The sequence below is a fragment of the Sorex araneus genome, chromosome 9 (assembly GCF_027595985.1).
Source record: "Sorex araneus isolate mSorAra2 chromosome 9, mSorAra2.pri, whole genome shotgun sequence".
Taxonomy (NCBI): Eukaryota; Metazoa; Chordata; class Mammalia; order Eulipotyphla; family Soricidae; genus Sorex; species Sorex araneus.
Window position 1 is genome coordinate 14,316,514 of NC_073310.1, and position 27,435 is coordinate 14,343,948.

Genomic DNA, 27,435 nt, shown 5'->3' on the forward strand with positions numbered 1-27,435 from the left:
GGCAGGCAACGGAAGGAAGAAGGCCAAACTGGTTGCTTGATCAGTTTATTTTGTCCTCTCTCTCTGCTTCTCTCCCGGCTCTGGATCTCTCTTTGGATCTCTGGATCTGGCCCCCCAACCCACTCTTATCACCTAGTTAAATCCCCCCAGCTTGAGGGGGTTGGGGTGTACACATAGGTGTGATCATAATCGATAGGGGTAAGGTTCCTTTCCCTCAGGGGATACTTCTCCTAGGACTGATTCTCTTTCAGCAGGAGGATTCACCCAAGGGCGGAGTCCCATGAGTGTGTTTCTCCTCTCCTCATCCAGCAAACATATAAGCATTCATAATATTAATCATTTTGTATGGACACAATAAGAAATGCATTACAGCTTATAGAATTGCTCTCCTGGGGCCATCTCAATCTCAGACTACAGTCCTCAGGCCAGATTAGTCTTTCCTATCCCTAGCAGGGTCCTAGTCTCGTCATTACTTTTGGATCATGACAGCATTTGCCCATGATCAAGCTCTTAACTTTTAGTTAAGAATTAGGAACTTTGGCCAGGCCCATCTCGATGCCAGGGTAGCACATAACTCACCGCTTGCCCTGGATCCGTCCCATCCCTCGTCGGGACCCTGCTTTTGGGGTGCTAGGAACTGAGGGCAACTGAGGCTTAAGTGGAGAAAGCAGATGCCCGGGAATGAATAATATTCTAAGCCAATTAAGTCCCAAGTTACAAAAGCATAATATCGTCTTCTTGTGTCTATACAAAAAGGACATGGCTCTGAATAAACTATGCAAAGGACTCAAGGAGAAGAGAAAAAACAATATTTACAAGTCAACAGAACACTAAGAAAGAAGCTACAAATAAACACAGAGGAATGGGAGCACTGTAACGGGAGTAACCCAATAAACCTAAACTATCAGAGGCTATGTTATCCTACAGTTTGGGACTGGAGCGATAGTACAGCGGATAGGGCATTTGCCTTGCATGCAGCAGACCTGGGTTCGATTCCCAGCATCCCATATGGTCCCCTGAGCACCATAAGGAGTAAATTCCTGAGTGCATGAGCCAAGAGTAACCCCTGTGCATCGCCAGGTGTGACCCAAAAAGAAAAAAAAACACCTCTTTTGTTTGTCTTTTCTTTGTGGGGATGTGAGGTGAAGGGGGTAGTTTGAGCCATACCCAAGTGTAGGACTTACTCCCGACTCTGTCTCAGGGATAGCTCCTGGTGGTGCTCAGGGATGGAGCACTGGGTTCCACTGGGTTCCAGGGATTGATAAGGGTTGACCCTCCCACTGTGGTATCTCTCCAGTCTCGTAAAGCTCCTTCTAGTCCCATCACTTTATCCCTGAATGATCCCCATTGCCAATGGAACTGGGCCTTTATGGTTGTAGAGGGAGACCCTAGGAGGCCGGAACATGGCTGTCAGGTGGGAATGATGAAGGTCTGGCCTATTTCTTGTACCTTTATTTCTTGTATATCAACATCGTTTTGGGCATGGAGGCTTATACAGAGGCTGGAGGGAATGAATAGGCCGACTAGAGTTCCTGTTTTATGAAAAGATAAGAAAGCCAATCATTGAATGGACAAAGGGCACCAGACTTGGGAGTCAAAGGACTCGGGTTTAGGGGCTGGCACTATAGCACAGCAGGTAGGGCGTTTGCCTTGCACTTGGCCGACCCAGGTTCAATTCCCAGCATCCCTTATGGTCCCCTGAGCACCACCAGGGGTAATTCCTGAGTGCAGAGCCAGGAGTAACCTCTGAGCATCGCCGGGTGTGACCCAAAAAGAAAAAAAAAAGGACTTGGGTTTAGTGTGCCACAGTTATTAGTTTAATGAGAAATGACAGGCTGGGCGTGTGGTTTAGCAGCGGGGGCTATGCCTCACGCTACAAGGCCCCTGAGCTCAAGCCTCAGCACCATAAACTAAAAATGCTGGTTTCTCAGGAATAGGGACTGCAACTTACAGCCCCTCACATCCTGGGGAACACATGGAGGTCTCTGTGCCTGACACACAGTATGTGCTCAAGAAAGAAATGAGAAAAGGGCCAGAGTGATAGTTCAGTGGGTAGGGCACTGGCCTTGCACTTAGTGGACCCGTGTACAATCCCTGGCATCCTGTATGGTCCCTACTGAGTACCGCTAGAGTAATTCCTGAACACAGGGCCAGGAGTAACCCCTGAGCATCACTAAGTGTGACCCAAAAACAAACAAAAAAGAAAAAAGAATGAAAAGACAAAGAAATGAAGAAATGAGAAAGTATGAGGTTTTACCAGAGGAGGAGATAGGGGAGAGAGTTTAAAAGTTCCACCAGGGAACTGAGTGAGGGAGACAGGAAGCAAGCTCTTGAGTCACCCTAAAAATGTATAATGATCTGTTTATAGCCCCAAGCCAAAAATATGTGTGCTTGGCTTCTCCGCAGCTATGTCGAGAACTCAACAGCAAGAGTTTCGGAAGCTTTGGTCAGGAGTGAGTTTCTCTTGCCATATGAGCTCCTCTGCAGGCTTCTGTTCGGAAAGACTTTTGTGGACTGTGGCAGGGCGATTGGAATGACAGGCTCTACGGTAGAGTATCTGAGTATGTGCTCCCAAGAAGGAAAAAAATCAGGGCAATGGGGCAGGCATTTGCCTTGCCCTCAGCCACCCCGGGTTTGATCCCTGGCACCCCATCTGGTCCCCTGAGCATCTCCAGGAATAATTCCCGAGTGCAGAGCCAGGAGGAACCCCTGAGTATCACCAGGTGTGGTCCCCAAACAAAAATAAAACTTTATTATTATTATTATTATTATTATTATTATTATTATTATTATTAAATGGAGTTTCTAGAATAAAACATTGAGAATCGGGGAATGGAATGATAGTACAGGGTATTTTCCATGCCAGCATGGGTTCAATCCCCGGCACCCCATAGGGTCCCTTGAGCACCACCAGGAGTAATTCCTACATGCAGAAACAGGCGTCACCCCTGAGCATCACCAGGGGTGATGGTGTGGTTTGGTTTGGTGTGGTTTGGTTTGGTGTGCCCCAAACCAAAAACCAAATTATCAACAACAACAAAAATAGATCAAGAATCCAAATCTCGACTTGCTGCTTCTTAGAATGGGGGGTGAGGGGCAGCTAAGGCCAGTGCCCCGACTCTGCACCTCAGCTTTCCCAGCTATTAAATGAAATACCACTTAAACAAGGCTTGCTTTTAGGATTTTTGTTTGAGTGGTTGGGGACCCTGCCCAGAAGTGGTCAGAGGCGGCACGTGGCTCTGTGCTTCGGGGATCCCTCCTGCCGGTGCTCTGGTGCCAGGATGCAAACCGGATGGCAGTGGCCAAGTCACCTGCTGGATGAGCACTTTAACCTTTGCACTATTTCTCCAGCCTCTCTCAGGGTGTTTTAAGGGTTGGGGGTGCACATCCAGCTGTGCTCACGGCTTACTCCTGGCTCTGCACCCAGGGACCACTCCTGGTGGGGCTGGGGGACCGTATGTGGTGCCAGGGATCGAACTCAACTCAACTGCATGCAAGGCAAACACTCGACCTGCTGTACTATCTCCCCAGCCCCTCTCAGGAACTTTTTTTTGTTTTTGGATCACACCCGGCGATGGGGCTGGAGCAATAGCACAGCGGTTGGACTTTCGCCTTTCACGTGGCCAACCCAAGTTCGAGTCCTCCGCCCCTCTCGGAGAGCCCGGCAAGCTACCGAGAGTATCGAGCCTGCACGGCAGAGCCTGGCAAGCTACCCGTGCGTATTGGATATGCCAAAAACAGTAACAATAAGTCTCTCCATGAGAGACGTTACTGGTGCCTGCTCGAACATATCGATGAGCAACGGGATGACAGTGACAGTGACCCGGTGGTGGAAAGGGTTACTCCTGGCTCATGCACTCAGGAATTACTCCTGGCAGTGCTCAGGAAACCATATGGGATGCTGGGAATCGAACCTGGGTTGGCTGCGTGCAAGGCAAATGCCCTACCCACTGTGCTATGGCTCCAGCAGCGCCCCCCCCCCATCCCCTCAGGAACTTTTAAAAATAGGCTTGGCCCATGCAGAGAGCTGAAAGGGCTAGCATGCATGCTTGGTGTGCTGGAGGCTTCTTTGATCCCTGGCATCACATGGTCCCCTGGCACTATATAGAAAGAAAGTAGCCCCTGAGCACTGTTAAATGTGCCCCCCAAATCAAAATTCTAATAAGTGAATCTAATTAAAGTGTTGAATTAAAATGGTTCAACTGATGAATTCACGGAAGGCTCATGGATTCAAGGTAGAGTAAGAGCTGTGAAAATCGTGCTGATTATTCTCCTTTAATAGACACAGTGCCCGCCCTCTGCAGGGGAGCCCTCTCATGCTCTAAGATAAGGGACTTTTCGGGACTTTCCGGATGGGCAAACCTGGGCCCAACTACCGGTCTCAGGGAAATCAAGGAGAGAGGTGACCGGGAGGTGAGAGTCAGGATCTCATTTGCAACCTGCTCTCGTCTCCCATCAATGTCCCAAAGGCGCTGGCTTTTGAGCTCAGGGACACCCCCAGGCCTGGGCACAGGTTTCCAGTGAGCTGCTAAGAGGCCGGTGGCCTTTCTGGAGGGGTTGCCAAGCAACAAGTCTCCAGGGAAGAAGCCTGGCAGGGCCCACGGATGCGCACCTACTCACCCTCTCCGTTTTCATAGCGGACAGGGTCATGGCACAAGAGATGTGCTCCGGGCCAGCTGGCGAGAGAAAGGACTCAGCCAGGCCTGCCGTCCAGGCCCCCGCCCCAGGCCCCCCAGGCCCCTGCTTTTCCCACAATGCACCAGAGCAGACGTTCAAGGCCTGGATCCTGCCTGTTCTCAATCCTCTGCAATCAGGAATCTTGGCTTCCTCCACCTGCGTCTTCACTCCTCATCTCCCGCTGCTGCTCCCTCCGCCACACCGCTCGCTCTCCATATTGCCTCCCAAAGATTTGCAGGAGAGGAAAAGAAAAAATTCTTGCTCGGTTACAACTTTAAATAGGTTGGTACCATAGAAACAGCCCGTAAGTGGCATTTCAAAGTGGATATATTTAAAGTCTAACACAAGAGCCTTTTCTAGGACACTGACATTCTCCAGTTGCCCATGGCTGCTGTTGCTGCTGCTGCTTTTGAATTTTTGTCACAAAAATGTGTATATATATATATATACATACATATATATATGTATGTATTCGATATGCCAAGAACAGTAACAATAAGTCTCACAATGCAGACGTTACCGGTGCCCACTCGGGCAAACTGATGAACAACAGGATGACAGTGCTATAGATAGACAGATAGTGTCCTGAACTTCGAAGAGCTGAAAACCCAGATTAGCTGAGATGAGCAGATTCGGTTTCGCTTCAAAAATAATTTTTTTTTAACAGATAGTTTCTACCCTACTGCTCTCAAGAATTTGTGACGATTCTCTCCTCGTGCAGAGAGCTGGGACAGGAGCGGAGTAGGTTGTGATCTGTGAAGCACGCGGGCGAGGGGAGGCGTCCCAGCTTTCATCTCTTCGTGCATTCACTTATTCGTTGATTAACCGAGGCTCCATGGGTCCCCCACGTGTGGTGGAGAGCAGGACAGCCAGTCCCTCTGAGTGCGACAATGAACGTGATCTCACGCCCTTTCCGTGGTAGAAACTTAGGGGTTACCTGGCAGGGTGGTACTGGCTTGGGTTCGTTCTTGAGGTTGGTGGGGGGGATCCAGATATTGAGGAGGAAAATAGATGCCTGTTCCCCTCGATGGGGAGGGAAACAGATGCCTGTTCCCCCTGCTCCCATCACGAGTGGTAGAGCGACCTGGGAAACAAGAGCAGCCAAAGAGTGACAGTGGCAGCCGGACCAGAGACGCACTTGGGACCGTCCTGGATGGAGATAATCCTCCTTCCTTTGTGAGTCCAGCTCTTGCATTGCAAAATAACCTGCTCAGGAATTGCTGCTTCTATGCTCTCCCTCCAGTTGCCTGCAAATGCTGGCCCCCATTTTCTACCAGACATTTTAGAAAACCAAGCTCTCCCCTTTGTTCAGGCCCCAGTCTTTGGAGCATGAGATCAACTAGGTCCACTGTCACTGTCACTGTCATCCCGTTGCTCATCAATTTGTTCAAGTGGGCACCAGTAACATCTCTCATTGAGAGACTTATTGTTACTGGTTTTTTTTTTTTTTGCTTTTTGGGTCACACCCAGCGATGCTCAGGGGTTACTCCTGGCTTTGCACTCAGGAATTGCTCCTGGCAGTGCTTGGGGGACCATATAGGATGCCGGGGATCGAACCTGGGTCGGCCGCGTGCAAGGCAAACACCCTACCCGCTGTGCTATCGTTCCGGCCCCAATTGTTACTGTTTTTGGCATACCCAATATGCACGGGTAGCTTGCCAGCCTCTGCAATTCGGGCGCGATATTCTCGGTAGCTTGCCGGGCTCTCCGAGAGGGGCGGAGGAATCGAACATGGGTCGGCCGCGTGAAAGGCAAACGTCCTACCCGCTGTGCTATCGCTCCAGCCCAAGTCCCTCCCCACCACCTTTTTTTTCCCCTTTCTTTTTTGTTTTGGGGGCCACATCTGGCGATGCTCAGGGATCTCCTCCTGGCTCTACACTCAGGAATTACTCCTGGTGGTGCTTGGGGGACCCTATGGGATGCCAGGGATCAAACCTGGGTGGGGCGCCTGCAAGGCAAACACCCTCCCTGCTGGACTCTCGCTCCAGCCCCCGAAACAAATGTTTTGCTGTTTTAGCTAAAAATGCAGCTTCAGGGGCCAGAGCAGTGGTGCAGAGGGTAGGATGCTTGTCTCACACACGGCTGATCCAGGTTCCAGCCCCAGCTCCCCATAGGGTCCCCTGTGCCCCACCAGGAGTAATTCCTGAGCTCAGAGTCGGGAGTGACCCCTGAGCACTGGCGGGTGTGACTCCAAAACAAAACAAAAGGAAGCTGCAGCTTTAACTACTCACCTGCAGTGCTCTGAGGCCCCAGCCCTACTCAGCATGGACTGCAAAGGGGGCTCAAGTGCCTGACCACCTTTGAAGCCGGCTCCCAGGCCATGGAGGTGATGGGCACGATACAGGGATCAATGGGGAGCAAAATGGAGATAATGTTCCCAGGGGCGGTGTTCCAGCCTAGTGAATCGAAACCCTAAGCAAATCAATACGAAGCCTTGATGGTGGAGCAGCTCTTCAAAGGAAAGACTGGGAGCCCGGGGATCTTTTAAATTTTCATGATTTCGAGAATAAGCTTTAACTCATGGCTTTGTGTGTGCAGGGGCGGGTGGATGGCAGTGTGGAAGGTTTGTCCATTAAAAGGTGTCACACTGGGGGTGGCCCCGAATCAAAACCAGATCAAAGGAGACTGAACACACACACACACACACACGCACACGCACACACACACACACACAATATTACTAAGAACTGGAAAAGATGGGCTGGAGAGATAGTACAGCAGACAGGGCACTCGTCTCACACGTGACTGGGTTTGATCCCCAGCACCCCATAGGGTCCCTGAAGGCCCATTAGGAGTGATCCCTGAGCACAGAGCCAGGAGTAAACTGACAATGAGCACCGCTGCATTGCCCCCCCCAACCCCAACCCCAAAAAGAAAGGAAAGAGTAAGGTTTGATCTTACTCTAAAGTAATGCTCAGATCAGTAGATAATTTTTTTCTTTTTTTTGCATTTTGGGTCACACCTGGCTATGCACAGGGGTTACTCCTGGCTCTGCACTCAGGAATTACTCTTGGCGGTGCTCAGGGGACCCTATGGGATGCTGGGATTCAAACCCGGGTTGGCCGTGTGCAAGGCAAACGCCCTCCCCGCTGTGCTATCGCTCCAGCCCCAGATCAGTGGATAATTCATAATAATTTCACACCTGTAATCAACAGTGTGTTACTCATGCCAGTTTCTGGAACTTGCCACTACCCAACAGTTCTTTAGCGTGGAGCCAGGGAGACAGCTCGCATGTAGAGCACACGCCTAGCACTGGTGAGGCCCTGAGTTTGAGCCCTGGCACCACGTGGCCCCCTGAGCGTTCGTTGCTGTATGTAGAGTCCTGCTAATCCCCAAACACCCCTTAAAAAAAAAAAAAAGTTCTACACTGGGAGAAGCTATAGGAAAGAGGTCTGGACCCTTACCGGACTTCTGAAACCTCATAGTCTCAAGAAATTATTCCCAAGAAAACGTGAATCATCTGTCATTTATTCACTTTTGGCTTTTTGGATCACACCTGGCGATGCTCAGGGATTACTCCTGCCTCTGCACTCGGGAATCACTCCTGGAGGTGCTCAGGGGACCGTATGTGACACAGCGGATCGAAACCGGGTTGGTTATGTGCAAGGTGAGGCCTTTCCCAATGGACTCTCTCTCCGGCCCCTCATTCTGCTATTAAAAACACCAGCTACAAACAACAAAACACAACCAGGTCTCCGTGACTCGTGAAAGACTTGGAAGAAGTCAGGGCGGGAGCAATAGCACAGCGGGGAGGGCGTTTGCCTTGCATGCGGTCAACCCGGGTTCGATTCTCAGCATCCCATACGGTCCCGTGAACACTGCTAGGAGTAATTCCTGAGCTCATGAGCCAGGAGTAACTCCTGAGCACCACCGGGTGTGGACCTCCCCCCTAAAAAAAAAAGCAAAAAAAAATAGGAAGAGGCCACTTGGGGAGCGGGAGAGATGGCTGGTCGGGCTGGAGCACTCGCTTGGACAGAAGAGCTGAGAGCTCGGTCCCTCACACCGCCTGGTTCTCCAACCGCCCCAGGGAGTGGAAACCCCCAATATAGCGTCTGTGGTCTTTTGGGTTTTGTCTTATTTAGTTTGGGGGCCACACTCAGCAGTGCTCAGGGCTTACTCCTGGCTCTGAGCTGAAGGCTCACGCCTGGTGGTGCTCGGGGAACACTAGGGGGTGCCTGGGATGGAACCCAGGCCAGGCAAACGCCTTCACCCCTGTGTGACCTCTTCGGCTTCTGTCCTTCCACCTGCAAACAGTCAGGTTGTACCAGGGAAGAAGAAACGGCAGTGGATTCTGCGATGGAGGTTTCAGGGATAAGTCCTCTTGCCACTGCTGGGACCCCAGCCCCAAATGTGTCGTCTGCAATCTCTTCCTAGTCTCCCTTCTCTGTTATGTGCCCCCCCCCAACTTGCCTTTCCACCACCACCAGGGCTGGGAACATCCAGGGTCTTTATGGATGGGCTTTGCATAGGATCAAGGATATCAGCTCCTGGACCCGGACAGAAAGCTAGCCGCAGGGAGGGGACACAGAGGCCGCAGCAGGCGCACGGAGAGGGGCGGGAGCTGCAGTACCACAAGCAGCCTGCTGGCCTTGCATGCGCTTGACCAGAGCTCGATCCCGGCACCCCGTATGGTCCACCAGGCCCCGCCAGGGGTTAAGCCCTGAGCACCGCCGGGTGTGGTCCCATATGGACACAGAAGGAGGAATGGATAAATGAAGGCTGGGTGGACTCAGGGAGGCTGACCCCACCTCACTGCAGTTCATGGACCATGAGAGTGACACCGCTTGGCACGCAGACTCACCACACACCAGGACCACTGCCCCCATCCCCTATCCCAAGCCTCAGAACACTTTTTTTATTATCATTATTTGCTTTTTGGGGACTTAAAAACAAGCTCCCAGAAGCACGCGGCTGCTTATAGCCTACTTCTACCTTTGTGAGAACCTGGCAAGCTACTGAGAGTTTCCTGCCCACATGGGACAGCCTTGCAAACTCCCCATGGTGTGTTCATATGCTAAAATCAGTAACAATGCTGGGTCTCATTCCCCTGACCCTAAAAGAGCCTCCAATGCGGCATCATTGGGAAGGACGAGTAAAGAGAGGCTTCTAAAATCTCAGGACTAGGACAAATGGAGACGTTACTAAGAACGCTCGAGAAATTTGACAATCAACGGGATGATGATGATGATGATTTTTGGGTCAAACCTGGCGATGCTCAGGGGTTACTCCTGGCTCTGCACTCAGGAATTACTCCTGGCAGTGCTTGGGGAACCATATGGGATGCTGGGAATTGAAACCGGGTCGGCTGCGTGCAAGGCAAACACCCTACCCGCTGTGCTATCTGGCCCGACATTTCTATGGCGCTAGCTTTGAATGTGGCCGACCCAGGTTTTTCTTTTTTTTTTTTTTTGGGGTCACACCCGGCAATGCACAGAGGTTACTCCTGGCTCTGCACTCAGGAATAACCCCTGGAGGTGCTCAGGGGACCATATGGGATGCTGGGAATCGAACCTGGGTCGGCCGCGTGCAAGGCAAATGCCCTCCCCGCTGTGCTATCGCTCCAGCCCCCCCCCACCCAGGTTTGATTCCCTAGGATCCCATATGGCTCCCCGAGCCAGCCAAGAACAATCCCTGAGTATAGAGCCAATAGTATCCCTAGGCATCACCAGGTGTGGTCCCAAACCAAACATGTCTATTTTATGATTATTTGATTTGGGGGCGACCCTGGCAGTGCTTAGGGCACCACGTAGTGGGGTCAGAGGTGAAACTGGGGTCACCCCACACAAGGCCTAAGTCCTAACCCCGTACTGTCTTCTCTGCCCCTCCCTGTCTGAGTTTACTCCATATTCATCGGCTGAGGGAGAATTAAAGAAAGCGTCAACCTGAGTGGGATGGCCTTTTTGAGTTCTTTGAGTCTTCAAGCAAACCCCAAGCCTGGAGATGGCCCCGGGGCCCCGAGGTTGAGCTGAATCCTGACACACGTGTCCTTCCAGTGTTTGCATCCCACGTGCTACCCCCTTGCCCCCGGCCCTCACCTAGCCACATCCCACAGGGAAAAGAAACAACCTCTTCGTTCCGTCAAGGAAGGCACAGACGAATGAGCCCCTGTTCACTTTATTCAAATCATTTTCTTTTCTCCCCTCTGTGCAACTGAGTGAGTCGAACTGAGGAAGGATCGAAGAAAGCCTCATATATTAAATTCTTAAATAGATTCTTTGAATTCAAAAAGTCAGGGTCAACAGCAGTGGCATCAGGCTTTGCAGCCTTATCCCAGCCAACAAGCTCCCCTGGGCAGTCCTGCAAACGAAGGACGGATGGCAAATATGTTTCTTAAAAAAAAAAAAAAAAAGTTCTTCCGGGGGAGAAAAACTAGAAAATACCAATCTTCCCGAAGCCTGACTCCATTCCACACTCTTCAGTTCAGTTCCCGCGAGAAGAGTGTTTCTGGGGTCAGTCTTCCAGTGGATAGACGTTTGCAAACATATGCAAAGGCATCCCCCAGGAACGGTCCCGTTGCGGCGGTTAAGAGCAAGCAATATGCTTGGATTAGAGGTCCGATTTCCACTCGAATGCAAAGTCTCTTCTTCTCTCGGCGACCAAGCCGTTTGCAGAGATCTGTGAGGTGGGGGAGACAGCGTTAAGGCTCCGGGGAAGATTCTGCAACAATGTTGCTATTGCTTAAGAACCCATGCCTTCGCCAGAGCCCGCGAGGTTCCCTCTCGGCACCCCAGATGGTCAGCCAGAATCTAAATCTAAACATGTGAGGTTATGGGCCCCGATCTGCCTCTTAACCGCTACCAGCCACACCTCAAAGGGACACTTTCTTCATTTGTGAAGAGCCACTGGCATGGGGGATGTGAGGGACGCCCATGCAGGCATCTTCGGGGGCCCAGGGCGTGTCAGGTTCAGGGCCATTCTACAGCGGGGACGAGCTGGACAGTCCTTGTGCGTGACACCATGACTGAGGAGGAGGGCAGGGGCCATCACTGCCGTCTGTCCACGAGAAGGTTCTAGATCCTACCAATGAACCTGTACTGAGACTGAGGGGAACGGGATTTGGGAGGAACCGTTTTCCATGCGGGGGTTCTCCCCTGGGATTCTACAAACTCATGGTCTTGGCCCAATTCCGCGTTCGGACAGAACCTCTGTGTGCTGTCAAGCCTTGCACACTGGTGCAGAAGAGGATTTGAAGAGAAACTTAGAAAAAAAAAATCCTAAGAAGGTGACTGAACCCCAAATCAGGTGCTCATTTCCAGGAGGCCACTTATTCCAGAGACAAAGCTGAGGGGCAGAGGGGGGACGGTTTTATTCAGGTGCCAGAATCCTGAGCAGACGCAGATGCCTCGGCCCAAATACCCCCGTCCTGCTCTCCTGCTGGGGCTCAGGCGGTCCCAAGGGCTGCCTGGGAAAGTTAGGTCAGCAGAAATGGGGGGGGGGGGGGGCGGGGCTGGAGCGATAGCACAGCGGGTAGGGTGTTTGCCTTGCACGCGGCCAACCCGGGTTCGATTCCCAGCATCCCATAGAGTCCCCTGAGTACCACCAGGAGTAATTCCTGAGTGCAAAGCCAGGAGTAACCTCTGTGCATCGCTGGGTGTGACCCAAAAAGAAAAAAAAAACAAACAAAACCCAAAAAGAAATGGAGGGTGGAGGGTCAGGAGAGAAGGGGAGAGGGGCTGGCCCCACAAGTTCATCAGTCCTTCAGGGAGGGGCTGTCTGGGCCTTGGCGAGCTCTGGTGTGTAACTTAGTTAACCCAGAGCCATCTCGGGGGGCTGCACGGCTGCCTTCACGGCTCTTTGCTCTCCCCCACCTTTGCCCACCCATCACTGGATCTGCTGTCACATTTCACACACAAGGCGAGAGAAGATCTCTCGGGCTTAGGAGACGGGGCCAAGGCCCCGGGGCACGAGAGGCGAGAAGGACATATTCGAGGAGCAGGAGGGAGTGGCTAATGCTTGCATGAAGGCGGGACTCAGATGAGATTCTGGAGTTGACCGGAGTGACCGCTCTTTCCCAGCCTGAAAGCAAGGGGGGGGGGGTGGGGGAATGCACGCCCGCCGGCTCATTCCTCTGCCAAGTCAGCCAAGCGACCCGTGGGACCAGCCGAAGGGGCCCCAGCACCCCCACTGGCTCACTGACCAACCCCTACTCTCTAGACATGGGAAAAATAGAAGCTGGATCTTTGATTTCCTGAGTCCAGAACCCGGGGCATCATCACCCTTTTAGTCAAACAAGTTGGTACTTGAAAGTAAGAAGGTACTTTTTTTTTTCCTTCCTTTTTGGATCACACCTGGCGATGCACAGGGGTTACTCCTGGCTCTGCACTCAGGAATCAGTCCTGGCGGTGCTCGCGGGGGACCATATGGGATGCTGGGAATGAACCTGGGCCGGCCGCATGCAAGGCAAACGCCCTCCCCCCTGTGCTATTGCTCCAGCCCCTACAAAGGTACTTTAAATCGTTTCTGGAAAGCAAGTGGCTTGGGGTAGGGAGGGTGGGACCCTACCCATGGCTCTGCGGCCTTGGGCAAGTCAAAGTGCTCTTCGGAGCCTTGGTTTCCCAGCCTATAAACAGGGCCCAGGGAAGGGGGAGGGGTTAGATGAGTAACACGGGGGGCTGGGGGGCACTTGGCCCAGGGCTGCAGGGGGGTCACTCTTGAACTGGAGCTGCTGGGCTAGTACCGGGACATTCGCTGCTCTGGGCCCAACCGAGAAGCAGGAAGGGTGGACGCCATTCTGCACAAAAGGGGCTTTGGGAGGCGCCAGAGAGAGAGCACAGTGGGGTGGGGCGCTCGTCTTGCATGCAGTCAACCCGAGGTTCAATCCTCGGCATCACGCATGGTCCCCTGAGCACCACCAGGAGTAAGTCCTGAGTGCAGAGCCAGGAGGAACCCCTGAGCAGCTCTCCGTCACTCTGCTGCCACTTTCCTCCAAATGCCAGCAAACCTTTCTCGGGCTGACTCGGCCGCTGCCCCCACCCTGATCCAGAACTCGCCACAGAAGCCCCGATGCTGTGATTAGCTCTCAGGCCCGTTGCCATGAAAATGAGGAGGGCAGGGCTGGGCTAGCTAGCTAGCTGGTCCTTGGTGGACCCTTCTCCCCTGCAGGCGTACCTGGAAATCACGAGCTTCCGAGGTGAGGAGAGGTGCTGTTCTGGTTCCCCTGTGGAGAGACAACAGGAGCCAGAGGTCACGGCTGGCTGGGGGCCAGGCTCCCGCTGCCTTCAGGGGCCCCGGGCCAGCCCAGCGCTCACCCGCCGAGTGTTCACTCAGCACCTACTATGTGCCCCGTGCTGGGATACCACCAGCATGGGACCTACTCCCAGCAACGTCCCCGGCGGGGGGCAGCTGCTGCCCAAGTAAACCCGGGTGACGCCCCTTCCAAGCCACGGGAGCCATGAGAGACGCGATCCGGGCTGCTTGGGAGGGCTGGGGCTGGGCCAGGAGGTGGCTCAGCACGGGGAGCACGCGCGTGGCGGGTTTGATCCCGGACACCCACGGGAGGCATCTCCGGGGCAAGTAAGAGAGGGAAAAGCAGGATGCTCGGGAGAGGTGCCCGTGGCTCAGAGGGTGCTGCAGCTGTGGTGTGACTGGACCATGGGGGGTGGGGGTCACCTGGGTTCCACCCTCAGAAGCCCCACTTGGTCCCCTGAGCCTGCCAGGAGTGATCCCTGAGCACAGAGCAAGGAGTCAGCCCAGCCGGGTGTGGGCTGCCCCCAAACAAAACAGACAAAATAAAAAACACAAATCACGGAGTGCTGCAGAGGAGGGGGGTGTGGGGGGAGTAAAGCGTGTGCCCTGTACGCGGTTGACCCTGGCTGGGTCCCCGACAAGGCATGTAGGTGGTCCCCTGAACACCACCTGGCTTACCCCTGAGCACTGAGCCAGGAGTTAGCCTCTAAACACCACAGCATATCACCCCAAAGCCCAAGCCCAAGAAACCAAACGGGACACTGCCTGTTGCTTCCGGAAGCCTCTCCCCCGAGCCCCCACGATCTTCTGATGGGAAAACCATCAGTCATCTCAGAAAAGGGATGGGTCCAAGGGCTGTGATAAGCTCGCAGACAGCTGGACCAGGCGCAGTATCCAGAATGCCCTCTGGGGTTTCTGACCTGAAAATATCCTTTCAGATTGGCTGGCGTCTTATAGTCCCCTTTCAAGACCTGGGAAACAGAAAAGAACGTATCACTCTCCGGCAATGGGGAGAAGATGGAGGTCAGCACCCGGCACACCCGCCCTCCCTTACCATCCAGCCCTGGATCTAGCCGCAGGCACAGCCACCCACCATCACCCACCCCTCCAGCACTTATTTATGATTTTTTTTATTTTTTTGCTTTTTGGGTCACACCTGGTGATGCACAGGGGTCACTCCTGGCTCTGCACTCAGGAGTTACCCCTGGCAGTGCTCAGGGGACCCTATGGGATGCTGGGAATCGAACCCGGGTCGGCTGCGTGCAAGGCAAACGCCCTCCCCACTGTGCTATCGCTCCAGCCCCCGATTTTATAAATTTTTTTAAGAGGACGGCGGGAGAGTATTCCGAATTGGGTTCTGAGACCCCTTCGGGGTGCCTCACCTCAGCCACTGGACTCACTTCCCTGGCCGTGAGTCTGTTCCAAGCGCTGGCTGAGAGCTGAGGAGGCATCCGAGAGGCCTCCTGCTGGGGGAGGGGGGTCCTCGGCACCTCCTGCCCCGTCTGCAGTCGCCGAAGCCCAGCGCTCTGGGAACTCCCCTCCTTGAGCTCAGAGAGGGCCGTTAGGGCCACTAATGGCCCTCGTCTGGCCAGACCTTCCCCAGGGACAAGTGAGAGAGTGGCGTGATGCACTCAGCTCCTGGCCTCTGAGGAGCTGCTCTCCGCCCCCTCCCCCTCCGCCTCTGCTGTTTACGGAGTTCTTAGATTCCCCAGCATGATCCTAAGCTGTGGAGGCGCCTCTGTGTGTGTGTGTGTGTGTGTGTGTGTGTGTGTGTGTGTGTGTGTGTGTGTGTGTGTGTGTGTGTGTGTGTGTGTGTGTAAAGCAAGATAAGTTTTATGGACTAGATTTTACTGACAAAGACATGAGGGGAGAGAAAGAGGAAGTATGTGTTCAAGAGAGAACAAGGACAAAGAGACAGAGGGAAGCCAGCGCCTCGGGTCTAAGAGGGTGCAGGAGAGACCGTGGCCCTGTGAGCCAGGAACTCGAACCCCTACCGTCCTGAGTTCCCATGCTTTGCGGCTTCCAGACAAAACACAGGTAACAATAAACACAAAGAAACAGGAGCTGGCCGGAGGCTGTGAGGAATGAAATGAAGGGGCGTGGTGAGGAGTAATGGTGGGGGGGGCTCTTGGGATAGGCTCTCTCTGAGCTGAGACTTTGGTGGCAAGGAAAGCCAGGCAGACTCAGTTCTCAAGGAAAGTGCTCCAGGCAGAAGACCCAGTGAGGATGAAGAGCCTCCAACGGGAACCAGAAAGTTCCAGGTCTCTTCCCAGGTCACGCACTGGACAGCCACTGTCCAGTGGAAGAACAGAAGGTTCTTGCAGTAACCACATGCAAATAAGACTGAAGGAAGTAACAGGCATATTATTAGTAGCTCGTATGTATCCATATCCAGACATTAAAATGTTACTACTTAGGGCCAGGAGCGATAGTACAGCGGGTTGGGCGGTTTGCCTTGCACGCAGCCAACCTGGGGCTGACCTGGGTTCGATCCCTGGCATCCCATACGGTCCCCCAAGCACCACCTGGACTAATTCCTGAGTGCAGAGCCAGGAATAACCCCTGAGCATCACTGGGTGTGACCCCAAAAGCAAATAAAATAAAATAAAATGTTACTACTTCACAAAAGGGAGTACAGTGAGGCGGATGTTTGATTTGCATGCAGCCGAGCTAGGCTCAACCCCCAGCACCCTGTAGGGCTTCCGAGCCTGCAAGGCGTGATCTCTGACTGCAGAGTCAGGAATAAGCCCTGAGCACTGCTGGGGGGTGGACCCCAAACAAACAAACGAAAAAACGAATCCATATAACCAATATAAAAATGACTGAGAATTTCACATACTCCTGCACCCCGAAGTCTACTGTGTGTCTATGCCTGGACCATCTCCCCAATCAGACGAGCTGCATTTCAGTGGCCAGTCGGGCCAGTTGGCTGGTACTGGCCAGCACCAGCGAAGAGATTCATTTGTCCTGGGGTCTTGTTTCAGTCTCTGTATTGCTTCCCAGGGTCATTTATAGGAACTGTCTAGAGCATGTGCGCGCGCGCACACACACACACACACACACACACACACACACACACGCACGCATACACTTTTTTTTTTTTTTTTTTTTGCTTTTTGGGTCACACCTGACAATGCACAGGGGTTACTCCTGGCTCTGCACTCAGGCGGTGCATCCCTGGTGGTGCTCAGGGGACCCTATGGGATGCTGGGAATCGAACCCGGGTCGGCCGCGTGCAAGGCAAACACCCTACCCGCTGTGCTATTGCTCCAGCCCCATGCATACACTTTCACATGCCCACATGTACACACACGCACACACATGTGCACACATGCGCGCGCGCGCACACACACACACACCCACCCCCCGCCTACTCTCACATCTTTCAAGGCAGGGCCTTACCTTCCAGGAACAACAGAGACTGTGAGTAAATAACAACGACTGCGCTGGCACAGGCTGCACGGAAGCCTGCCACCAGCCCAGCCGGCCCCCAGGGAAGGCAGTCTCGGGAAGACGTGCGGAGACACCCTGCACTTCCCGCACAGATTAGAGCCCCGCAGAGCCCGTCGGCACCTGCAGATCTCCTTTCAGATCGGCTCGCGCTTGGCAATCACTTTCTAAAATCGCTTCATCACTCAGGGCTCACTCCTGGCTCTGTGCTCACACACTGCTCCTGGTTTTTTTGTTGTTGTTGCTTTTTTTTTTTTTTTGCTTTTTGGGTCACACTCGGCGATGCACAGGAATTACTCCTGGCTTTGCACTAAGTAATTACTCCTGGCAGTGCCCAGGGGACCATATGGGATGCTGGAAATCAAACCTGGGTTGGCCTCGAGCAAGGCAAACGCCTTACCCGCTGTGCTATCGCTCCAGCCCCCCAGACCCTGCTCCCGGTGGGGCTCAGGAGACCTAGGGGGTGCCGGGGAGCAAAGCCGGCACGTGCAGTGCTCTTTAGTGTTCATATATGCGTACTTATAACATACATAAACACATATTATGTATATTATATATATATATATTATACTTCGGGGGGACTGGAGGTTTGGGGCCATACCTGGCAGTGTTCAGGGGCTACTCCCAGCTCAGTGCTCGGGGCCCACGTGGTGTCGGGGTATGAACTGGAGTCGGTTGTGTGCAAGGAGAGCCCCTAGCTCCCTGTGTGATCTCTCCGGCCTCCTTCGGCCCTTTAAAGAGACCTGAGAAGGAGCTGCCACAAGCAGGCCAGAAGAAGGTGACAAGCGAGACACCGGCAGGCACGGCCTCAGGCCAGCCCGCCACAGCCCCGGGGAAGCCCCCGCAGCCACATTTCACCAGCCGACCGGCTTCTTTCCAATCCAGCTCATTCTGGTCCCCCTCCAGTTTCCCACGTGGCGCTGGGACGGAACCCGGGGCAGGCACGGGACGCGTGACCTTTGCCACTCAAGCCCCTCCCCAGCTCCAGCTGATTTCATCCTGTGAAACATGGTGTGTGTCTCAAAAAGCACCTACAACACACACACACAACGTGGAGTAAAGCTACGATGAAATAACAGTAACCGATCGCGGTATTCATAGCGCACCAAGGAAACTCTAAATCACATCTAGGTGGCAAACAGCCCATGTGGTAGGAAGTTCTACGCTGAATCTCTGATGTGTGTTTGCTTGTCTTGGGGCCACACCTGGTGGTGCTCAGGGCTGACTCATGGCTCTACACTCAGGGAGCACTGAGCTCAGGGGGTCAAACCCAGGTCAGCTGTATGCAAGGCAAGCACACCACCGGCCGTGTTATTTCTTGGAGGTGCTCTCTCTCTCTCTCTCTCTCTCTCTCTCTCTCTCTCTCTCTCTCCTCTCTCTCTCTTTCTTTCCTCTCTCTCCTTCTCCTCTTTCTCTCCTCTCTCTCCCCCTCCCCACCCTCTTTCTCTCTTCTCTCTCTCTTTCTCTATCCTCTCTCTTCTCTTTCTCACTCTCTCCTCTCTCTCTCATCTTTCTCGCTTTCTTCTCTCTTTCTCTCCTGTTTCCTCTCTCCTCTCTCCCCCTCCCCACCCTCTTTCTCTCTTCTCTCTCTCCTCTCTCTCCTCTCCTTCTCCTCTCTCCTCTCTCTCCCCCCTTCCCACCCTCTTTCTCTCCTCTCTTTCTCTCTCTCTCTCTCCTCTCTCTCTTTCTCACTCTCTCCTCTTTCCTCTCTCTCTCTCTGTCTCTGTCTGTCTGTCTGTCTGTCTGTCTGTCTCTCTCTCTCTGTGTTTTCTCAAACAAAATGTGGATAAAATGAACCGAGGGCGCCTGCGTTGGTCAATTCTGCCAGAGTAAGAGGGAGCAGGCGAGACGGCGCCAAGGGCTGGGGCGTGGCTGTGCAGGCTGAGCCCCGATCTCCACTGGGGGCTGCCCCCAAACACAGGAGGGACTAAAGAGATGGCCAGCGTGGCAGAGGTGAGGCGCCCACAGCCTGCTGGCACCAAACCCCTTTCTCCACGAATCAGTGCAAGCGCTGGAGGAGGAGAGGAAGGACTTTCCCTCGGGGCTGAAGCCACTTCCTCAGAGCACAGGCCGGTGATGCAATGGCGGGGAGGGCCTCTCACTGCACCCCGCTCGGCGGCCCCGGGCCAGCCACACCAGGCGGAACCACGGGCCTCCCGGCTGCCTACTTTGTTTTATTTGGGGGGGCACGCCCAGCTGTGCTCAGGCCTTACTCGGGGCTTTGTGCACAGGGATCAGTCCTGGTGGGGCTCGGGGGTGCCAGGGGTCAAACCCGGGTTGGTGGAGGGCAAGGCAAGTGCCCTGCCCCATGCCCTGGTCCCCCAGCTGCACTTTTACCGGGGTGCGCCTAGACGCCACATTGGCACCAAGACATTCCTCTGACCGCCAAGACGGAGAGCACTGGACAAAGGAACTGCACGGCCCAAGGAGAACGCTCCAACCCAAGTTTAAACCCCGGCACCACACGTGGCCCCAAATTGCCGAGTCTATTGGTCCTGGTGGTCCCAGAACCCTGGGGCGGAGCAGTATCATGTCCGGGGACCCTCGCCCCAAGCCTCGGGCCAGGGAGGCAGAGCACGGCCGCAGAGCTGTCTGGGTCCTGGAGCACTGCTCTGGGAGGCCCCCAGTCTCCCACAGAAGGAATTTAAATTGCTCTCAGCTCACATCCGTGCAAATCAACACTCCATCCCATGGGGACAATAAAGGGGCTGATTATTTATTAATGCCGAGTCCCAAGGGCATAAAGAGCCTGGAAACAGGGTGGAAGGGCAGAGTTGAGACCCTGGACAGACTTGGAGCAAAGACCAGCCCTGCAGTTAGCTCTGAAAACAGAAACGACATATGACATGCCACATGTACGCACTGACAGTGTGTGTGTGTATATTTGTATGTGTGCAATGTGTATGTGCAAAGTATACATGTGTGCACGTATACGTCTGTATGTACACATGTATATGTACACACGTGCATGTGTGTATGCATGTGTGCATGTGCTTGTACATGCACATGTGTGTGTGCACACTTGTGCATGTGTATGTGTGCGTGTCTGTGCATGTGTGTGTGTTTGTACATGCACATGTATGCATGTGCACACTTGTGCATGTGTGTGTGTGCATGTGTATGTGTGCGTTTGCGTGTCTATGCATGTCTCAGTGTTGAGGATCAGCCCAGGGCCTCACACATGCACACACAGGCGACCAGCCGGCGAGCGGCCTCCCTGTGGCCCGGCACCAGGGGCCCGGCACGGCCCTCCCGCCCAGCACGCACACCGCAGGCACTGGCCCGCTGGGGGTTTCGCGGGCGGCGGCGTGCAGGGCTGTGCGCGCTCACAGACACTCACCCGGTGTGTGTTGTTGACCACGATGGGGTCGGGGTTGCCGTAGTTGGGGGGGTTTGCATAGGGGTCGTAGCCGAGCCGAGCCAGCATGGGGGCGATCTGGGCCATGTCCCTCACCACGTCCCCGGGGATGTGGCCGGTCCACTTGGACAGAGCTTCCAGATTCACGGGCTTGATGACCTGGTCCGTGGAGCGCTCGATCCTGGGGAGAGAGGACAGGCTGGAGGGCCCTGGGCAGCACCCACCTCTGTCCATGCGTCTGCCGGGGCCAGCCGGAAGGGCTGGGGGTGTCTGACCCAGGGCAGCTGTGACCCCTCGACAGCAAGACACGCAGCCTTCTCCTACCTCCTCTGTACAATGGGCACAAGGACGGGAGGAGGAACACTTAAACTCTGCTTCCCCGGGATGTCTCCGGCTTGTGCAAAAGAACTTTTTCTGCCTTTACAGGTGACAAAGATGGCTATGCTGTGCACCAGTAATGACGAGAAAATGCTCATGGGAAGGCCAGCAGGTCCCAGGGGCCACCACGGACCCTCCCAGCTCCAAGTCCAGAACCATCCGGTTCTTTCCCTCCCAGCCCAGGGGGGACTTTAGAGGTGGGGAGGCGGGGCTGAAGAGCCAAGAGCCGACTGCTGGGGCGAGGGCCAGCTCTGTCCACTCGGGGCAGTGGCCTCAGGACAGCAGCTTTCCCTCCCCGAGCCTCCCTTCCTCATGGGGACACCAGAGCACCGCCTTCACCAGGCTGTCCTGGCGGGGCGGGGGCGGGGGTCAGAGTGTAAGGTACACTGTAAGGATCCCCCACTGTCAGTCCCCCCCGCCCCTCCCCCACAATGACATAATGAAAAACCATTATCTTGAACTTATGTATTCACTTTGTTTTTTTTTGGGGGGGGTCACACCCAGTGGTGCTCAGGACTTAGTTCTGGCTCTGTACTTAGGAAATCACTCCTGGAGGTGCTCGGGGAACCACACGGGACGAAAGGGACTGACCCCAGGTTGGCCGCGTGCAAGGCAAGCACATATCCGCTGTACTGTCGCTGGGGCCCCAACCCTACAGCTGTTACAACACACAGCTTGGAGACAAGCGCAGGCGCTGGTCTGCAGATATCTACGGGGGAGCAAGGGGCGCTGGGGACCAGACCAGGGCCTCACACCAGAGCCTCACTGCTGGGCAGCTTGACGCTCCGAGCCCAGCAAGGCGGGGCTGTTCAGGGCCAGTAACAACTAACAACGGGCTCCAACCCGGGCCTCGGACACTCAAGGCACGCACAGCCCTTGAGGACTCCCTGCACCCGCGCTTGTGGCTGCTCCCTCCCCACCCCCCCCACATTTGGAAGCGCAGCCTAGGAGTAGGACCTGACAGCTCAGTGCTCAGGGAGCATTAGGATCAAATCCAATAGTATTGGAGAGTGTTCGGTGCCGCGGGTCAGACGCAGGGGCCCCTACCCCTTATCTCGCCAGTCCCGCAATCTCCCACACTGCTGGGCCCTCTAACGGGGTGACCAAACAGAACAAGGGCCTCCCCCAGGAGCCTTTCCCCTAGGTGCCTCCCCAGGCGGGTCCCTCCAGGCACCGCCCCTCCCATCCCCCCTCCCCCAGGCACCACCCCCGTCCCCCCTCCCCCAGGCACCGCCCCTCCCATCCCCCCTCCCCAGGCACCACCCCCGTCCCCCCTCCCCCAGGCACCACCCCCGTCCCCCCTCCCCCAGGCACCGCCCCTCCCATCCCCCCACCCCAGGCTCCGCCCCTCCAATCCCTCTCCCCTAGGGGCCTTTCCTCCAATCCCCCTCCCCCAGGCGCCGCCCCTCCTCGTACTCCCACCTCCCCCAGGCACCTCCCTTCCCCCTTCCCAACCTTCACTCCTAGTTGCAAACGGGAGTAGCAGAGTAGCAGCCGAGCCCGTGCCAAGTGCCTCCACGGCTGGCACCCTGGGGCGGGAGGGGGGTGCAGGAGGGGGAGGGCTCCCACTCACTTGGACAGGGAGACGCCCCCGGGCTTGCCGATGAGGTCCTCGTGGTGCAGGACGGTGTCGCTCCAGGCGATGCCCAGGAAGTCGAGGATGCGGCGCAGGGAGCGGTGGGGGTGCAGCACCAGCTGCTCGTAGTAGACGGGCAGACACTTGTCGCGGCCCACCTCCATGCACTGCGCGTACATCACCTCGATGGCCTTGTTCCACTTGGTGAGGCAGTCGCGGTAGCTGCTGAGGTCGAAGCCCGCGATGGTGACCTTGCGCGTGATCATGGAGTGCACGGAGGCGCGGCCGTCGCGCACCATCAGCAGGAACTTGGAGTTGGGGAAGAGGCGCGACAGGTACACGGACGACTTGAGCGTGAAGGGGTCCTTGTTGCACAGCACGCGCGCCGGCTCGCCGTGCTTGGCGATGACCTCCAGGATGAAGGCCTGCATGGCGGCGTCTAGCACCTCGTCCGTCACGCCCGCCTCGTCCAGCCGCAGCTTCTCGCGGCCCGACTTGGACCAGGCCTGGCGCATGGCCAGCACGCGCGGGATGATGCGCGTCTCCTCGCCGCAGCGCACCTCGGGGTGCGCGTCGAGCATGGCGCGCATGAGCGTGGTGCCGCTGCGGGGCACGCCGCCCACGAAGATGAGCGGCATGCCCGTGCCGTAGCGGTACTCCACGCGGTCGGCGCCCAGGACCACCAGGTCCTCCTGCTCGCGCCGCATCACGCGCCGGGGCCCCCGCGCGCCCTGCAGCGCCGCGCGGCACTCCAGCGCCTGCCGCCCCAGCTGCACGGCCAGCACCAGCGTGAGCGCGCAGCCCGCGGCCAGCAGCGCCCTCCGCGCGGACAGGCGCATGCTGGGCCGGGGGGCTCGGGGCCGGCTTCAGCGACGGGTCACATCTGCGGAGAGAAGGGGGGACACGCGGGGTGAGGGGTGGGCGCCTGTGCATGCCACCGGCACATGCCGCCCCACCCCTGCCAGCCTGAGGTGCTCCCGGCTGGACTTCCTGGCTCTCCTGGGCGCAATCTCAGACGGTCCCTCCGGGGCCACATGAACACAGCTGGCCCCAACATGACCGGGGCCAAGAGGGAGAGTCATTCTGCATTCCCACAGAGAGTGAGGCCCGACCGTGGGCCAGAAGATGGGGCTGTGGAGGCACATGGCCTCAGCTCAGCACACGCGCACACACACACACACACACACACACACACACACACACACACATCCCCGGAGGTGGAGGGATATGATGGTTCTGCCTGAGTCAATGAAAGAGGGCCTCCTGGGGGAGGCAGCCCTGGTGTGGAACACAAACAGGTGGAGTTCTGAAGAAGGGGTGTGTGTGTGTGTGTGTGTGTGGTGTGTGTGTTAACGGAGGCAATAGCTGGCACAGAGGTAGAGGTGTGTGTGTGTGTGTGTGTGTGTTAACGGAAGCAATAGCTGGCACAGAGGTGTGTGTGTGTGTGTGTGTGTGTGTGTGTGTGTTAACGGAGGCAATAGCTGGCACAGAGGTCCAGGTGGTGCAGCGTGTGGAAGCAGGAAATGGGGGCATTCCTCTGCTGTTTTGTTTCTTTGGGTGGGAGACGGTTGGGGGCTGATGTTCCCAACTAGCATTCGAGAGGGCTCGGGCCGAGAGGGCTGAGCGCTCAGTGTCTGGTGGTGTTAGGACCACGAGATTATACTCAGAGGTAAAGAGGACCCAACTCGGGGCCTCGCGGGTGCTTGGCAGGTGCCCGACCCAGCCGAGGTTCTCCTCTCTGGAGAGGAGTCAAGTTCAACTGAACGCACGGGAGGGCCCACACTGGGTGGACCGATAGCACAGCAGGGAGGGCATCTGCCTTGTAAGTGGCCAGCCCAGGTTTTTTTTTTTTTTTTGTCACACTCAGCGATGCACAGGGGTTACTCCTGGCTCTGCACTCAGGAATTACTCCTGGCGGTTCTTGGGGGACCATATGGGATGCTGGGAATAGAACCCAGGTCGGCCACGTCCAAGGCAAATGCCCTACCCACTGTGCTATTGCTCCAGCCCCCACCAGCCCAGGTTTGAGCCGGGGCATCCCATAAGGTCCCCAGCCCTGCTGAGCACCGCCCAGTGCCTCTGCCCTGTCCCCATCAAAAAAAAAAAAAAAAAAAGACAAAACCTCCACTAAAACCCAGGAAGGACCCACGCTGCAGTGCTAACAGCTCCTCCGCAGGACCCGGGCAAGCAAAAGGCACATCCAAGCAGCGAGCGGGCAGCCGGCGGTCTCTGCCCAGTGCCCGCCCCCCGGGAGGCCTGCCCGTCACTTCCCCCTGCTCAGCCACAGTTTCCTCAGCGGCAGGGGCAGAATCTGCTGACCTCAGACGCTGAGGTTTCTAGACGCAGGGCACAGAGCAGAGTCATCGTCACCTCCCGGGGTTACGGCGTCACTCGGCAGAGCTGGAGAGCCTCGCCTAGAAGTGCCGCTGACCTTGTCCAGGCCTGCAGGCGGGGGTGCTGACCACGTCCTGTCCTTAGGGCTAGGGGTGCTGACCACGTCCAGTCCCTGGGACTGGGGGTGCTGACCATGTCCAGGCCTGCAGGCGAGGGTGCTGACCACGTCCAGTCCTTAGGGCTGGGGGTGCTGACCACGTCCAGTCCCTGGGACTGGGCATGCTGACCATGTCCAGACCTGCAGGTGAGGGTGCTGACCACGTCCAGTCCTTAGGGCTCGGGGTGCTGACCATGTCCAGTCCTTAGGGCTGGGGGTGTTGACCACGTCCAGTCCCTGGGACTGGGCATGCTGACCATGTCCAGACCTGCAGGTGAGGGTGCTGACCACGTCCAGTCCTTAGGGCTCGGGGTGCTGACCATGTCCAGTCCTTAGGGCTGGGGGTGTTGACCACGTCCAGTCCCTGGGACTGGGGGTGCTGACCATGTCCAGACCTGCAGGTGAGGGTGCTGACCACGTCCAGTCCTTAGGGCTCGGGGTGCTGACCATGTCCAGTCCTTAGGGCTGGGGGTGTTGACCACGTCCAGTCCCTGGGACTGGGGGTGCTGACCATGTCCAGGACTGCAGGCGGGGGTGCTGACCACGTCCAGTCCCTGGGACTGGGGGTGCTGACTATGTCCAGGCCTGGAGGTGGGGGTGCTGACCATGCCCAGGCCTTGGGGCTGGGTGTGAGAACACGCAAACTCAGGGTCACTTCCAAAAGGGGGAGGAAGGCTGGACAGGATGCCACTTGGAAACCCCCCTCAGGACCCTCCTCCAGCCCTCTGCAAAGTGCTCCCTAGAAATGTTCCCTGAGAAGCAGAGACCAGGAATCTGCCCGGGATGGTCTTGGTGTCTGTGTCCTGTCAGTCAACCACCCTCGACGGAATGAGCAAAAGCACCTTTGAAAATGTCCGGGTTTGGGGCTGGAGCAATAGCACAGCGGGTAGGGCGTTGGCCTTGCACGCGGCCGACCTGGGTTCGAATCCCAGCATCCCATATGGTCCCCTGAGTACCGCAGGAGTAATTCCTGAGTGCAGAGCCAGGAGTAACCCCTGTGCATCGCCGGGTGTGACCCAAAAAGAAAAAAAAAAAAAATGAAAATGTCCGGGTTTTAGGGCCACATGAGGAGATGCTCAGGGGTGAGTCCTGGCTCTATGCTGAGAAAAATCACCCCTAGAAGGGCTCGGGGGACCAAAGGTGGCACCAGGAATCAAGCTCTGGGTCGGCCACATGCAAGACAAGCGCCCTACCCGCCGTCCTACCTACCACTCTGACCCCCAAGCCCCCCTTTCTTACAGACCTGGAGAGCGAGAAGATGGAGCTTCTGAGAACAGATGGGTCCGTGAGAGGCACAGGAAAGGAGAAAGGGGCTAACCTGTGAAAGATGTTTCCAGAAAGGGCAGAGAGTAGATGTGCCACTGTGCGTGTGTGTAAAACACGAGGGACAGACAAACAGGATCACTGTTCCCAACTCACCACTCCTGCTTTTCTATTTAAAAAAAAAAAAATTTTTTTTGTTTGTTTGTTTTGGGGCCACACCTGAAGCAGCTCAGGGGTTGCTTCTGGATTTTGTACTCAGGGATCACTCTGGGTGGTGCCGGGGGGACCCTATGGGGTGCTGGGGATTGAACCTGGGTCTGCTGCGTGCAAGGCAGATGCCCTCCCTGCTGGACTGTTGCTCCGGCCCCACTACTTCTGTTTCGGACTGAGCCCCGCCCCTGTGCAGTCACTGAGCACGGACTCCGCCGAATGGCACGTTCTCCGCACGCCCTCTGAGAGCCCGAGCTCGCCTGCAGGTGGAGAGCAGGGAGAGGCCAAGGGTGGGACGCCCGGGTTGTGACGGCTGTATGAATGAGGAACAGGGCCCGGTGTCAAGGCAACCCGGGAATACAGGCCTCAGGGGATCCTTTCCATCAGCCCCGGGGCTGGCAGCTCCCGCAGCAGCTCCAGGGGAAGAAACCAGAGGACCAGCTGGCCCAGACCAGGCCAAGGACGCGTAGACTGCGGCCCCCTGTGGACAGCTGGATGGGAGCAGAAGATGGCCAGAGTGGGGGTCAGTGCAACAGTCCAGCGGGGAGGGCGTTTGTCTTCCAGGTGGCCGACCTGGGTTCAAGTCCCAGCATCCTGTAGGGTTCCCCGAGCACCACCAGGAGTGATTGCTGGGTGCAGAGCCAGGAGCCAGCCCTGAGCACCGCTGGGTGTCACCCCAATCCTAACGACAAGATGGCGAGGACCAGATGTGGGTGTAGGAAGAACAGCTGGGCGGCTGGGACCACCGGGGCGGGGGGAGGGGCGGCTTCGGCTTCCGGCCCCCAGAGCCAGTGCCCCGCTTCCCCCTCCCACCGCGAGTCTATCCACGAGGGTGAGATGTGGCAA

General features: G+C 56.0%; 1 protein-coding gene across 1 annotated transcript in view; it reads right to left on the reverse strand.

Moving 5' to 3' along the window:
* Positions 1-10,775: 10,775 nt before the first annotated feature.
* Positions 10,776-27,435, reverse strand: part of TPST2 (tyrosylprotein sulfotransferase 2) — a 40,623-nt gene continuing 23,963 nt past the window's right edge. The window contains exons 3-7 of the mRNA XM_055147466.1: positions 22,623-23,508; positions 20,654-20,852; positions 14,784-14,834; positions 13,786-13,834; positions 10,776-11,292 (exon numbers count right to left, since the gene is read on the reverse strand). Of these exons, the coding sequence (XP_055003441.1) occupies positions 13,793-13,834; positions 14,784-14,834; positions 20,654-20,852; positions 22,623-23,464 (1,134 nt within the window). The 5' untranslated portion in view covers positions 23,465-23,508 and the 3' untranslated portion in view covers positions 10,776-11,292; positions 13,786-13,792. The remainder of the gene's footprint in view (positions 11,293-13,785; positions 13,835-14,783; positions 14,835-20,653; positions 20,853-22,622; positions 23,509-27,435) is intronic.